Source organism: Astyanax mexicanus, chromosome 3, assembly GCF_023375975.1.
Source record: "Astyanax mexicanus isolate ESR-SI-001 chromosome 3, AstMex3_surface, whole genome shotgun sequence".
Classification (NCBI taxonomy): Eukaryota; Metazoa; Chordata; class Actinopteri; order Characiformes; family Acestrorhamphidae; genus Astyanax; species Astyanax mexicanus.
Window position 1 is genome coordinate 56,262,849 of NC_064410.1, and position 15,495 is coordinate 56,278,343.

Below are 15,495 nucleotides of genomic sequence, written 5' to 3' on the forward strand. Positions count from 1 at the left end.
CTCACCTTTGTTGATGACTCCGTACTGCTCGGCCACTTTGGAGACGTACATGTCTGGCGCCACGCAAAAATCGCTGGAAGTCTGCAAAGAAAGATGAACAGTATAAACTAGGGCTGTGCAAAATGAATCAAAATGTGAAATCAATGTGAAATGCAATAAATAAAACGTGTACATTCATTTAAGCTCCTTAAATGTTTTTCTGTACTTGGTGCACTTTGGCTGCACTCATTATTTTCAGGTAAAGAAGTAGTTTGATGTGTGTGTTCACTGTGGACCTCTACCTCTCCCTAACTCGCTCTACCTCCAGCTTAACGGTCTGCAGCCTCAGGAGTTCCCTCTGTTGCTTCAAGTGAGTAATTCTCAAATTAATAACTAGACAAAAATGTGACATAATAATCTAGATATCGATGTAAAATGCAATAATCCTGATTGCCCTAACTCACTCTTCCTCCAGTCTCGTTAGGTCACATGATCACGGTCTTTAGCATGAGAGTTTCCTCCGTTGCTTCACGCAAGTAATATATATATATATATATATATATATATATATATATATATATATATATATATATATATATATATAGTTTTTTATAGGTTAAATTATAGGAACTCATCTATTTAGTGTATTTACTGTAAAAAAAAAAAAAAAAACTCGATAATATTCCTATAATGATAAAAAATAAAATTTAACTTATAGGCCTAGTAAGATTGTTATGAAGCTAGAGATGGTTTAATAATTCTCCTGAATATGTCTAAGACTCACTTTTGGGAAGGTACCAAGTTACATGACATGTGGGCTCAGCATGGGTACCACAACTGGGATGTAATAGGATGAGAACTGTGGAATGATTTTACCCATTTGGCAAAAAAATATGCCAATCTATAAAACAGTATAAAAGGCTATGGCTAAAAGATTATTTGATAAATGTTTCGTAAATATTTCTTTCTGTATGTACACATTTATATTCACAGTTACATAGCTGGAAATGTATATTCTTTTGTTGAACTTACGTGTGTTATAATATTTTTTTAATATTATTATATATCATTAAAGTAGAGGCTTTATATAAGCCTATATCAGGTTTTTGCCTCTACTTGCACTTTATGGTATGCTATTTGCATTATAAAAACTAGACCCCAAGAGGAGAGCTCCGGAGATGTTTTAATCAATACAGTGATGTAAAGTCACTACTTTTTGTATGTAAACATGAATATTAGTGTATTACTGAGTAAATAAAACACTTATTTCTCAGATCTCAAATCTATTTAATGCCTAAAAACCTTTGCACAGCACTGTAAATATAAATATACCCCATTCTTGTGAGCTCGCTTCCTGCTAGGTATGCCCATGGATACAGACGTAACTGTTACAGTTATAAAAGGAAGCTCATGGTGAGACTGCAACACACATCTTGTTCTGCCTTTGTACAGGGTACTGTTGCCATGGAGACACTTACCGAGGAGACAGCCAGTTCCAAACCCAGTGATCCCCAGCTGATCACCAGTGCCAACACTCCCAGTAAACAGACCCTGTGCAGAAACACAGAGAAACAGACAGAGATAAGATACAAGATACAGTAAGCATTATTATAGCTAATATTAGATATTAGCATTAAGGGTAATCAATCATACGGTCAGATTATTCTCAGTCAGTATCTGTCAGCATTAACTGAAATATAAATAAAGCTCCTTTATTTTTATACCTCAGAGTCACTCATCATGTTTGCAATTAAATTTCCCCAGACTACAGTGAGGGATGGACAATTTCAAATATAAAACTTATAAATATAAAAAAAAAAGTTCCCCATTTGTTATTAATTTTCTTTTTCAATTTGGTTCCATTGTGATGCTGAACATGTTAGCTTGTTCACCGCTAATGTAAGCTAGCTCTCTGCTAACCCTAGTTTTCTCCCCAGTAATGTAGCTAACTCTCTGCTAGCGTTAGTAAGTTAGCTAGCTCGTCGCTAATGTTAACTCGGCTAATCTTAGTTACATCTTCACAGGTGTGTAATAAAAGCAGCAGCTAGTCATGCAGACTGCGTCTTCAAACATTAGTGAAAATGATTAGCTCTCAGGAGCTCAGTGAACTCCAGCACTGTGGTACAGTGATGGGATGCAGCACCTGTTCAACAAGTCCAGTCATGAAATTTCACTACTCACATCTGAATATTCCACAGCCAACTGTCAGTGATATTATAACACAGTGGAAGAGACTGGGAACGACAGCAACTCTGCGTTCTCTCAGTGTGAAATAACAGAGTTCACCAACTTTCTGCAGAGTCACAACATCACTAGATAGGTAGGTCGGATAGATAGATAGGTAGGTCGGATAGATAGATAGATAGGTAGGTCGGATAGATAGATAGATAGATAGGTAGGTCGGATAGATAGATAGATAGATAGGTAGGTCGGATAGATAGATAGATAGATAGGTAGGTCGGATAGATAGATAGATAGATAGATAGGTAGGTCGGATAGATAGATAGATAGATAGATAGGTAGGTCGGATAGATAGATAGATAGATAGATAGGTAGGTCGGATAGATAGATAGATAGATAGATAGGTAGGTCGGATAGATAGATAGATAGATAGATAGGTAGGTCGGATAGATAGATAGATAGATAGGTAGGTCGGATAGATAGATAGATAGATAGGTAGGTCGGATAGATAGATAGATAGATAGGTAGGTCGGATAGATAGATAGATAGATAGATAGATAGATAGATAGATAGATAGATAGATAGATAGATAGATAGATAGATAGATAGATAGATAGATAGATAGATAGATAGATAGATAGATAGATAGATAGATAGATAGATAGATAGATAGATAGATAGGTCGGATAGATAGATAGATAGATAGATAGATAGATAGATAGATAGATAGATAGATAGATAGATAGATAGATAGATAGATAGATAGATAGATAGATAGATAGATAGATAGATAGATAGATAGATACTTTACAAAAAGATAAAAATATAAATGATACATATAAATACAACAAAATAAAAGATAAAATGAAATTATAAAAGTACAGTCTTTAGTGTGTGTGTGATGTAAAATGGAGGTAGTGCAGTTGAACACAATAGACAGCGAACACCAGTTGATGTGCATAAAGTAAGGATAAGGATAACTGATGTCAGCCATACAGAAAGTGCAAATATAATAGTTATAATAGTTATATAATAATTTAAATTTAGCAGTGCAAATGATACGTAAACAGTAGATGAATGAACTAGTGAATGAACTACTAGTGCAAAATAGGGTAGAACTATAAAAATAGTGTTATGGGCATCAGCAAGATAGTGTGACCATAGATGGGGGTATGTCCATGGTGGGGCCAGAATTGCTGGAAAGAAAAGGTGTCACAGAGTCTTCAGTTTGCTGTGCTGAGATGAGTTGAAAAGTCTTATGGCCTGAGGGACAAAAGACTTTCGAAGTCTGTCTGTGGAGCAGGACTGGGACAGCAGTCTGCCGCTGAATGAGCTCCTCTGCCTGGTGATGGTGCTGTGCAGAGGGTGGTGAACATTGTCCATGATGTTCAGCAGCTTGCTGAGGGCTCTCCTCTCTGCCAGTGGTGTTAAGGACTCCAGCTCTAGTCCCAACACAGAACCAGCTTTCCTCACCAGCCTGTTCAGTCGTCCAGCGTCCCTCTTGCTGATGCTGCCTCCCCAACACACTACAGTGTAAAAGAGGACGCTGGCTACCACAGACTGGTAGAACATCAGCAGGAGTTTCTGGCAGATGTTAAAGGACCCAAGCCTTCTGAGGAAGTACAGTCTGCTCTGGGCCTTCCTGTAAAGGGAGTCAGTGTTCACTGACCAGTCCAGCCTATCGTCCAGGTGCACACCAAGGTATCTGTAGGACTTGACCACTTCCACATTGACCCCCTCGATGGAGATTGGCTGCTGAGCAGAGGGCCTGGACCTTCTGAAGTCTATGAAGTCTATCTCCTTGGTTTTTGGAGATGTTCAGCTGTAGATGGTTCATTTTGCACCACACCACAAAATCCTCAACCAGGGTTCTGTAGTCCCTCTCATCACCATTACGCACACACCCCACGATTTCAGTGTCGTCAGAGAACTTCTGCATGTGGCATGACTCCGAGTGGTATTTGAAGTCTGATGTGTACAGTGTGAACAGGACTGGAGAGAGAACAGTCCGCTGTGGTGCTCCTGTGCTGCTGATCACTGTGTCAGAGGAGCAGTCCCTGATCCTGACATGTTGTGGTCTCCCAGTAAGGTAGTCAGTGATCCAGGTGACCAGGTGCATGTCCACCTCCATCTTCATCAGCTTGTCTCTCAGCAGTAGGGGCTGTATGGTGTTGAAGGCACTGGAGAAGTCAAAGAACATGACCCTCACAGCACCTCCCCCCTTGTCCAGATGAGAGTGAGCTCTGTGCAGAAGATAGAGGATGGCATCTTCCACTCCCACCTTTTCCCGGTACGCAAACTGCAGTGGGTCCTCAGCATGGTGGACCTGAGGTCTGAGGTGGTCCAGCAGCAGTCGCTCCATGGTCTTCATCACGTGAGATGTCAAAGCAACGTGAGAGTTCGTCGCTAGACACCTCAAACAAACAAACAAACTTTATTTTCCTGTGTGGATTCTCTGCAGTTTATTATTAATACATTTACATTAAGTACATATAATAAATAATTATATTATTATTATTATATATATTATCATATTATAAAAGACATTTGAGCACTTTGAGTATGTGTTTATCATGGTACATTATCTCAATTTCTCAATACTTTTTAAATGAAGACCAAATGTCCACATGTTTAAATATGGGTGTCCTATTTTTTTTTTTACTGCCTCTTAGTGCACTTTCAATCTAAAAAAAGCCACATTGAAACCTTTATTAATGGCTAATATCTTCTTCCAAGACCACATCTATAATTGAAGAAGGGTTTCTGTTAATAAGTGTAATAATTAATGATTCCTTGGAAGTGCTGTGGAAATGAGATGATAAAGAACTGATGGTGAACTGGTGACCACCATATTTCATTCATTACCAGCGTGATCACATTTTAAGAAGGGTTGTGTTTGTTTCTAAAATGGAGAGATTGTAATCGGTGGTCTGACATTTATCTCCAGCTGTAAACCTCCCCCGGGCTGCTGTGGCTTTTTTACCGTTTGATGTGTTTCTAAATGTTAGGACATATCACTGAGGAAATATCCACTGCTTGATCTATAGGTCAGGTACAAAAGCTCTGAACCTGAGCTCTGGGGAACGGCTGTCTGAGCTGGGTTGTCTTTCCTGTAATGGGTAGACTGGGTTAATAATGTCAGTGTGTCTTAATGTAATTGGACAACCAGACGCAGCTGACATCAGAAGAAGATTCCTGAGGGAATTTCTTGGCTATAGACTTATACTTTATGGGGAAAATTTTTTTGGGACAACTGATATTATGTTTTTTCTTCTGAAATCAAGGGTATTAATAAGAGTGTTTCCTGTTTTTGTTGGAGTAAACAGCTAATTAAAGCCCAAAAATCAGTGTCTCAGACAAATAGCATATTATAAAAGACCGATTTTTTGTACTTTTGGCAGTGTGGGCAGTGTGCCAAGGCCTGCTGGAAAATGAAATCTGCATCTCCATAAAAGTTGTCAGCAGAGGGAAGCATGAAGTGCTGTAAGATTTTGTGGGAAAACAAAACTACACTGACTTTACACTTGATAATAAAACACAGTGGATCAACACCAGCAGATGACATGTCTCTCCAAACCATCACTGATCATCAGTAAATTTTACATTTCATTTCTAAATCAAGGGAGCAGAGTCTGGAGGAAGAGTGGAGAGACATACAGTCCAAACTGCTTGAGGTCTAGTGTGAAGTTTCCACCAATCAGTGATGGTTTGGAGAGTCATGTCATCTGCTGGTGTTGATCCACTGTGTTTTATTATTAAGTCTAAAGTCAGTGCAGTTTTGTTTTCCCACAAAATCTTACAGCACTTCATGCTTCTCTCTGCTACTGACAACTTTTATTGAGATGCAGATTTCATTTTCCAGCAGGACTTGGCACACTGTCCACACTGCCTAAAGTACCAATTGGTCTTAAATAATATTTAAATTGCCTGAGACACTGATTTTTGGGTTTTCATTGGCTGTAAGCCATAATCAACATTACAATAACTAAATGCCTAAAATAGATGACTCTGTGTGTAATACATGAAATATATAATATTTGAAATTTAACATTTTTAACTGAATTACTGAAATAAACTTTTTAAATTATATTTATATTTATTTTTTGAGATGCACCTGTACATATTGTTAGCAAATGAGTTAGCAACATGCCACGCTAACCTTCGCTTAAGATAATTTGTGTCTCAAAGACAACATTTAAGAAGGGTTTCTACTAGATTTCAGAGCACTGCTTTGGAGGATTTGATTGGATTCATTGTCACCACCCTTTTTCATCGCCAACTCCCCAGCTCATCCCATACAAAAAGTATTGGTTGGAGCTCCATCATTCCAGAGAATATAGATCCACCACTCCACAGCTCAATGCTAGCGCTTTATACCTTTTTTAGTATTATATTTTTCCTACAGTTTTGAACCCATGCTGAACTGTTGAACCATAAGTTCCAAAATTGCAATACCATTACACCCCTATTAACTGGCATGCAGACCATCAGTACATTCACGCATTTCAAAAGCCCATCATGACTCCAGTGCTGAAGCAGTTGCACGCGCTCAGTTCCTCTGCAGATGATGTGACTGGCAAGAGCTGTCCTCCACAGTGAGAATCAGATAACAGGCTTTTTCTGCAGTCGCTGCAGTCGCAGTCCCACAGGGAGGAATCACTGAGAGATTACGATTTCCTCGCCTGAGCTAAAAACAGCTGTCGATAATGGACACTTTACACAGCTAAATTTGCTTTATCTAACAGCTTTGATGGTCAGAAGCTGCTGGTGGAGAACTTTCAAAATAACTGCAAAGTAAAAGGTTTGACACAGAGTGAGAGCAACTGATCAACTGAACTGAACCCCTAATGCCAGGTTCACACTACACTACTTTTTGAGTCATCAGTCTTTGTGCTGTTCACACTACAGGACTGGTTGTGCTCTAATAGTGACTTCTTCTGTTCACACTACATAACTGAATGGCGACACAGGGTCACAAATTACAAGGTTTTTGTTCTATGGGAAATCGCTGACTCACCTGGCTGTTCTCCAGAAACACATTTAACCAGAGAGCACACCAGAACTAAACACACATGAGAAGCAACTGGCTTTATAAATGTCTGATCATTATTATACTAAAATATGTACTTATGTCCTCAACACAGAACTATATCTCTCTAACTCCCAGTCGCTGACTGGGTCAGATATCTAGTATGCCAAATATTTGCCAGACGTCGGCAACTGAGCGAGCGTGGAAAATGAACTAAAATCACATAGCATGAACCTGGCATAAGACCCTGTATGTAAGCCCACACCTCTGCTCTTCTGTTTAATTATAGTAAGCTTAGATTCCCAAATTTCTCAATTTCTGATGATAGATCAGATGATAGATCATTAGCATTAGCAGCTAACCGCTAGAGGTTCGTCCAACGTTAGCTTGTTTTAACATGGTAAACACACAGGCTACAGTCCAATACACTTTCCTCTGATCGAGGGAAGAGCTAGTGCGGAAAGCGTGTAATGCTAACGCTGCTCCAGCAGTGCTAGCCGGGTTAGCGGCAGGCTACAGGCCGATAATACTCACCTCTGAATGGGGAAATAGCGGTTAGTGGATAAAGCTTATGCTACTCCAGCCCCCGTGCTGGAGAACTAAACCAAAACTCCTGTATAACGCTGTATTTCAGTGGAGTGGGTTTACTCTGTAATGGACTAAAAGGCGCACTGGCAATTTTCGGGAAAATTAGAGGAAAGTGAAAATGCAGTAACCTTGTAAGTCACTCTGAAATGAGAGTCAAAGCCAAATACTGTAAACATAAATGTACCTGTTCACAATCTAAAAATATATGCAATCCAATGTTTGTTTGTTTTTTTAGTAATGTAAAAGAGAAGACATTTTTGTAATCGGTTCTTCACATTTCATCTTCATTATAAACCTGGTTCTTCAACAGAGCTAAAAGTGTCTCTTTTTTTTCACCATTTCGCTCAAAGCCCTGTCATTTTTAAGAGTATAAGCCACTTTTCTGACTCGGTTGTAGGTGATGTTGAACAGTATCCAGCTGGTAGCTTCACTGATTCCCCCCGGAGCGACACGACTATCTCCCACTCACACAAGCTCACAGTGACTCACCCAATCAGAGTTCCTTTAGAGTTGCGAATGAGGCCGAAGAGCACCAGCAGGCAGATGAGCACGTCAAACAACAGCAGCCCCAGATAGCCCAGCCACCTGAAAGATAAAATAAATTCATAAAGCATTAAAATAAAGATAGAATACAGAGGTCAACTGACCCCAAATAAATACGTACAATATTTTTAAAATAAAAATATAAGTATTGTAAATGTTAAATGTGTCCTCAATATGTCACAGTGAAAGTGACTGAATCTCAGCCGGTCTTGTGTTAAAGCACCATCCATGAAAAGATGAAACAGGGAACCACAGATGATAGATCTATATTTACTGTCTGTCTGGCAGCTTTATTGTAGTTTATATGGTGTATTTTTTTCGCCCACATTTTCCTGCCATCTTTTTATATCCTTTTTATTTATCCAGGCTTCTTACAAGTATGAGCCAGAGAGATATAAACATAAAGAAGTGCAAGTAAATTTATTACTCCTCCCACTCAGTTAAAAAAAAAAACTGGATCTGAGCAAAAATATACACTCTGAATTGAATAAGCCAATATATTCAAAATTCTATATATACACTCTACTGTTTATATATATATATATATATATATATATATATATATATATATATATATATATATATATATATATTACAGTGGCATGAAAAAGTATTTACTACTACAGATTATTTCTCAGATTATCAAACAAATTTCAATATCAGACAAATATAGTCGAGTAAATATAAAAAGCACTTTTTATATTTACTGTCCAAAGAAAAACAAGTATGTCCGAAACAGAAACTTTACAGGAGAGAGTATAAAACCTTGTAAACTTTCAATGGAAGTCAATGTAAAAAGAGTTTATTTCAGGTCGTTTTGATGCGTTTCTATTGGTCCGTTCATCAGGAATCATCAAGAAATTTTGGCACAGTGTAAGGAACAGTTTGTCTGTTCAAATTATGTAGTAAACTAAAAATCGTCAAAAATGGAGATACTTGTTTTTCATTGGACAAATATATATATACTATATATACTTTCTGAAAAGTATAAAAAAAAATTTAATTCTTAATTAATTTTTTATTTTAATTAATACTGTTTTGATTAATACAACTAATTGTATTAAAAACCCCTCGTAAAAATATAATTTAATTTTGCCAATTTAACACTGATTCTTATACCGACATTTAAATACCCAACATTTAAAAAAGTATGATTAATTGTGTTTAATCACAGAATTCTCTTGAGATTAATCTGATTAATTTGTTTAATCGATTGACACCACTAGTCAGTGTTTGTGGCCAGCAGCAGTAGTGATCTAAACTGAGCTGGAACTGTCTGGAGAACTTCCTGCTCCTCAGTTTCACGCGTCTGATCTGTACGCCTTCAACAGCATATTCAGCTCTGCAGCCTCGCTGGCATCGCTCCAGCCCGGCCTGAGTGAACCGCTCCAGTCTGCTACTGTACTGAGAGTGTGATGTTATGACAGAGAAGAGGGCTGAACCAGGAACAGGAATCCAGCATGGAGATGCTGAAGACAATGCCGAAGCACTCTGAGGAGGCACGGAGCCGGCCGTGAACTCGGGCTGAGGAAAGATTGATGGTTGCTCAGCTCAGCTACGTGTGCTATCTGAAGTGTTCAGCTGTGCACGGCTGATGTAAAGCTACTGTAATGTGTTTGATTTTCCATCCAAGATAATGGAAGCAATTACTTCTGATGCCCAAAGTATGCAGAAGGTCAGCCAAGACTGCAGCAGGAAGAAGCATGTAATGCTCTCTTTAGCTGAAATCTAATCAATCATCTAAGATGTGTGCTGGGTTTTAGCTTTGCACTGGATTATACTTGAAGGCTAAAGCAGCCAGAAAGTAAGTATAAGATTGAATAATGTCATTAATAACATTCCTGGCATCATGGCACCCACCGAGGCGGATGTGTTTGCTTGCTCTGCTCTAGTTTGCCGTTTGTATCTTCTTTTTTGGCCTTTTTTTTGCTCTCTAAGCAGTACACAAATGCGTGCACTGCTAGTATATTAAATTTAGTTAGTTTTTTTCTTTCTTTATTGTATATTTTCCACTTTTATCGTTGTGGCATACTTGGCGAGGAGCAAAGAAAGAATTTCATTGTACGAGGAAACTTGTTTCTTACTGTGGACATGACAATAAACTCTTTGAATTGAATTGAATTACTGTGGCAGACTGGGGTTTGACTTCCCATCCAGGCAAGACCCTGTTCTACAACTTCTGACTATATATACAGCTCTGGAAAAAAATAAGAGACGACTTAAAAGTGTTTAGTTTTTTTTTTTGTTTTTTTACCAAATTGAAAACCTCTGGAATATAATCAAGAGGAAGATGGATGATCAAAAGCCATCAAATCATGCTGAACTGCTTGAATTTTTGCACCAGGAGTAAAGCAGCATAAAGTTATCCAAAAGCAGTGTGTAAGACTGGTGGAGGAGAACATTCCAAGATGCATGAAAACTGTGATGTAAAACCAGGATTATTCCCACAAATACTGATTTATAAACTTATGAACTTGTTTTCTTTGCATTATTTGAGGTCTGAAAACTCTCAGCCATTTCTCAGTTTCTGCAAATAAATGCTATAAATTACAATATTTTATTTGGAATTTGGGAGGAATGTTTTCTGTAGTTTATAGAATAAAACAACAATGTTCATTTTACTTAAACATAAACCTATAAATAGCAAAATCAGAGAAACTGATTCAGAAACTGCTCAGAAAGTGCTCTCTTAATTTTAAAAGAAAAAAATGTTTGTTTGTTTTTCTCCAATATCCACGCATGACTAATCTAAATAATCACATTTGGTTTAAGAAGGAAGTTGTGTAAATTAGATTTCTCCACAAACTCCTCAAAACATTTTAAGTACAGAAGTTTTGGCTGGGCTGCCACAAATTACTAAACATTTCAAGTCTAATTGCTTCCATTCTCCTGCGTTTGTCTTGGATGGGATCTAAGGCAAAAAGAAAACACTGGAATGCTGACAACACTAAAGCTGAAGCATCTTAAGACATGGTTTTGATTTTGAGTTTCACCCCCCTCCTCCTCCTCCTCTTCCTTCCCCTCTTCCTCCTCCTCTGTAAAACAAGTAAAGATTTTTTTCTGCAAGCAGTGAAGAAAAAGGGCACAAATCCCCACACAGAGTTCCTCTCAGAGAGAAATGTAAATGGTGATGAGAGGCTGACAGATGCCGAGAGTGAGCCGAATGCTAATTTACGCTCTCTCTAAAGGAGCACTGTTCACGCCTGATCTGACAGCCAGCGCTCCTTTCAGCTGCTTTCTTCTTCCCTCTCTTCATCTACATACTCTCATCTCAACACTGAACTTTCAGAAAAGCCCATTCACCAGCTCCCCTAAACAAACAACCGTACTCAAACACGCTGCAGACAAAACCTCAAACACTAACTAAAACACGCTGCAGACAAAACCACACACTAACTCAAACACGCTGCAGACAAAACCTCAAACACTATCTAAAACACGCTGCAGACAAAACCACACACTAACTCAAACACGCTGCAGACAAAACCTCAAACACTAACTAAAACACGCTGCAGACAAAACCACACACTAACTCAAACATGCTGCAGACAAAACCTCAAACACTAACTAAAACACACTGCAGACAAAACCACACACTAACTCAAACACGCTGCAGACAAAACCACAAACACTAACTCAAACACGCTGCAGACAAAACCTCAAACACTAACTAAAACACGCTGCAGACAAAACCACACACTAACTCAAACACGCTGCAGACAAAACCTCAAACACTAACTAAAACACACTGCAGACAAAACCACACACTAACTAAAACATGCTGCAGACAAAACCACACACTAACTCAAACACGCTGCAGACAAAACCACGCACTAACTCAAACACGCTGCAGACAAAACCACACACTAACTCAAACACACTGCAGACAAAACCACACACTAACTCAAACACGCTGCAGACAAAACCACAAACACTAACTAAAACACGCTGCAGACAAAACCACACACTAACTCAAACACGCTGCAGACAAAACCACGCACTAAGTCAAACACGCTGCAGACAAAACCTCAAACACTAACTAAAACACGCTGCAGACAAAACCACGCACTAACTCAAACACGCTGCAGACAAAACCACGCACTAAGTCAAACACGCTGCAGACAAAACCTCAAACACTAACTAAAACACGCTGCAGACAAAACCACGCACTAAGTCAAACACGCTGCAGACAAAACCTCAAACACTAACTAAAACACACTGCAGACAAAACCACACACTAACTCAAACACTCTGCAGACAAAACCACACACACTAACTCAAACACGCTGCAGACAAAACCACACACTAACTCAAACACGCTGCAGACAAAACCTCAAACACTAACTAAAACACGCTGCAGACAAAACCACACACTAACTCAAACACGCTGCAGACAAAACCACAAACACTAACTCAAACACGCTGCAGACAAAACCACACACTAACTCAAACACGCTGCAGACAAAACCTCAAACACTAACTAAAACACACTGCAGACAAAACCACACACTAACTCAAACACACTGCAGACAAAACCACACACTAACTCAAATACGCTGCAGACAAAACCTCAAACACTAACTAAAACACTCTGCAGACAAAACCACACACTAACTCAAACACACTGCAGACAAAACCACACACTAACTCAAACACACTGCAGACAAAACCACACACTAACTCAAACACTCTGCAGACAAAACCACACACTAACTCAAACACACTGCAGACAAAACCACAAACACTAATTCAAACATGCTGCAGACATAACCACACACACTAACTCAAACACTCTGCAGACAAAACCACACACTAACTCAAACACGCTGCAGACAAAACCACACACTAACTCAAACACACGCTGCAGACAAAACCTCAAACACTAACTCAAACACGCTGCAGACAAAACCTCACACTAACTCAAACACGCTGCAGACAAAACCACACACTAACTCAAACACGCTGCAGACAAAACCACACACACTAACTCAAACACGCTGCAGACAAAACCACATACTAACTCAAACACGCTGCAGACAAAACCACATACTAACTCAAACACGCTGCAGACAAAACCACATACTAACTCACACACTGCAGACAAAACCACACACCAACTCAAACACTCTGCAGACAAAACCACAAACACTAACTCACACATGCTGCAGACAAAACCACACACTAACTCAAACATGCTGCAGACAAAACCACACACTAACTCAAACACGCTGCAGAAAAAAACACATACACTAACTCAAACACGCTGCAGACAAAACCACAAACACTAACTCAAACACGCTGCAGACAAAACCACACACTAACTCCATCACGCTGCAGACAAAACCACACACACTAACTCACACATGCTGCAGACAAAACCACACACTAACTAAAACACGCTGCAGACAAAACCACAAACACTAACTCAAACACGCTGCAGACAAAACCATGCACTAACTCAAACACGCTGCAGACAAAACCACACTCTAACTCAAACACTCTGCAGACAAAACCACAAACACTAACTCACACACGCTGCAGACAAAACCACACACTAACTCAAACACGCTGCAGACAAAACCACACACTAACTCAAACACGCTGCAGACAAAACCACACACACTAACTCAAACACGCTGCAGACAAAACCACACACTAACTCAAACACACTGCAGACAAAACCACATACTAACTCAAACACGCTGCAGACAAAACCACACACACTAACTCAAACACACTGCAGACAAAACCACACACACTAACTCCATCACGCTGCAGACAAAACCACACACACTAACTCAAACACGCTGCAGACAAAACCACACATTAACTCAAACACGCTGCAGACAAAACCACACACTAACTCAAACAAGCTGCAGACAAAAACCACACACCAACTCACACACTGCAGACAAAACCACACACTAACTCAAACACGCTGCAGACAAAACCACACACACTAACTCAAACACGCTGCAGACAAAACAACGCACTAACTAAAACAAGCTGCAGACAAAACGACGCACTAACTCAAACACGCTCCAGACAAAAACACACACACTAACTCTAACACTCTCCAGACAAAAACACACACACTAACTCAAACACGCTCCAGACAAAAACACACACACTAACTCAAACACGCTGCAGACAAAAACACACACACTAACTCAAACACGCTGCAGACAAAACCACACACTAACTCAAACACTCTGCAGACAAAACCTCAAACACTAACTCAAACACGCTCCAGACAAAAACACACACACTAACTCACACACGCTGCAGACAAAACCACACACTAACTCAAACACGCTGCAGACAAAACCACACACACTAACTCAAACACGCTGCAGACAAAACCACACACACTAACTCAAACACGCTGCAGACAAAAACACACACACTAACTCAAACACGCTCCAGACAAAAACACACACACTAACTCAAACACGCTCCAGACAAAAACACACACACTAACTCAAACACGCTCCAGACAAAACCTCAAACACTAACTCAAACACGCTGCAGACAAAACCACACACTAACTCAAACACTCTGCAGACAAAAACACGCACTTACTCAAACACACTGCAGACAAAAACACCCACTAACTCAAACACGCTGCAGACAAAAGAACAGACACAACACGTGAGTCGTCCTGACCTGTACCAGTCATAGAGTTCGATCTTGACGGCCAGGTCCTCCAGGGAGATGCTGGGATTGTTCCAGAAGGGGATCTCCACCATCTGTTTGACCAGCTCGTCCAGCTGGCCCTGGAGCTTCTGTACGATGGACAGGTAGTCTGTGTGCTTGGAGTACTGGGTCTCCAAACGCTGCAAATTCTCATCTACAGTCTGATTCAGGGACGTGGTGCTGTCTGTTACCTGCACAAACACCCAAACACACACACACACACACACACCTCCATTATACACTATATCTCTATACACTATATCTAATAGCATTATATCTCCATCTTCCAAGAGTCTTTTATCCAGGTCTGTGTTAAAAAACTGAGATCTGACATTCCCAATATCTACATACAAACTAAGGGTGGGTGATCTATAAAATAATATCACAATATATCAGGATTGTTTTATGGAATAATGATATTCTTAGAAAATTCATTTTAAGTATATATATATATATATATATATATATATATATATATA

At 39.4% G+C, this 15,495-nt stretch overlaps 2 protein-coding genes across 8 annotated transcripts in view; one reads left to right on the forward strand and one right to left on the reverse strand.

The window, feature by feature from the left end:
• chst12a (carbohydrate (chondroitin 4) sulfotransferase 12a) overlaps positions 1-15,495 on the forward strand; it is a 458,541-nt gene that overhangs the window by 302,824 nt on the left and 140,222 nt on the right. The gene's annotated exons all lie outside the window — the stretch shown is intronic.
• ttyh3a (tweety family member 3a) overlaps positions 1-15,495 on the reverse strand; it is a 120,248-nt gene that overhangs the window by 43,201 nt on the left and 61,552 nt on the right. For all 6 annotated transcript variants that reach the window (XM_049475511.1, XM_049475510.1, XM_049475512.1 and 3 more), the window contains exons 5-8: positions 14,987-15,207; positions 8,267-8,362; positions 1,458-1,530; positions 6-81 (exon numbers count right to left, since the gene is read on the reverse strand). In XM_049475511.1, coding sequence (XP_049331468.1) covers positions 6-81; positions 1,458-1,530; positions 8,267-8,362; positions 14,987-15,207 — 466 coding nt within the window. The remainder of the gene's footprint in view (positions 1-5; positions 82-1,457; positions 1,531-8,266; positions 8,363-14,986; positions 15,208-15,495) is intronic.